General features: G+C 48.2%; 1 protein-coding gene across 1 annotated transcript in view; it reads left to right on the top strand.

Annotated features, from left to right (window-relative positions):
• Positions 1–435: 435 nt before the first annotated feature.
• Positions 436–639, top strand: part of LETM1 (leucine zipper-EF-hand containing transmembrane protein 1) — a 27,425-nt gene continuing 27,221 nt past the window's right edge. The window contains 1 exon segment of the mRNA XM_009882569.1: positions 436–568. Coding sequence (XP_009880871.1) covers positions 436–568 — 133 coding nt within the window.

Here is a 639-nt window from a genome sequence, read left to right as displayed (position 1 = left end):
TTTTCTGGAACAAGGCAGGCATTAACGCCCAAACCTCATACAGATAGTTCTTAAAATTTCACTGTTCTCAGATTAAATGATAATTTCTGCAGTTTGATTCTGGTTATTCCCTGCATCGGTCTATGCAATTAAAAGCTAAGCAAAATGAATGGTAGTATGTCATAGTGTATTAGCTCTGTATTAACAGAGTACTGAAATATTTGATATAAGATTCTAATGCTGGTCAGGAGCAGTCTGATATTTGAAGAATAACGTGCTACCATAACCAAATTATTAACCAGCACTAGCGGAGTACATCTGTCGATGGACTAATTTATGTACTATATCAAAAACACCAAGAGAGGTATTTTTTTCTGTCACACCCTGAGCTGCACAGGCAATACGCACGCGTGCAGCAACACAACTGCTGCCCAGCAGTGCTTAACGCCAACAGAAATGCCCGATTTCGGCCCCAAACGTGAGGGAACGCCGTTGCAAGCAGGGTCTGGTACCGGCGTTGCTCTACTTCCAGACTGCGGTTGGGCGGTCCTTCGGCCTTACCGGCCTAAAACCGCTCCGGACGGCTCTGGTGGGGCGCCAGCGCCCTCACCTCAGCGCCCGCGGCCTTGCCTGACCTTGCCGGCACGGCGGGGGATCAGC

This window comes from Charadrius vociferus, unplaced genomic scaffold (assembly GCF_000708025.1).
Source record: "Charadrius vociferus isolate BGI_N301 unplaced genomic scaffold, ASM70802v2 scaffold213, whole genome shotgun sequence".
NCBI classification, from domain to species: domain Eukaryota; kingdom Metazoa; phylum Chordata; class Aves; order Charadriiformes; family Charadriidae; genus Charadrius; species Charadrius vociferus.
Note: the sequence above shows the minus strand (reverse complement) of the source record. Positions and strands in the feature narration are given on the sequence as shown.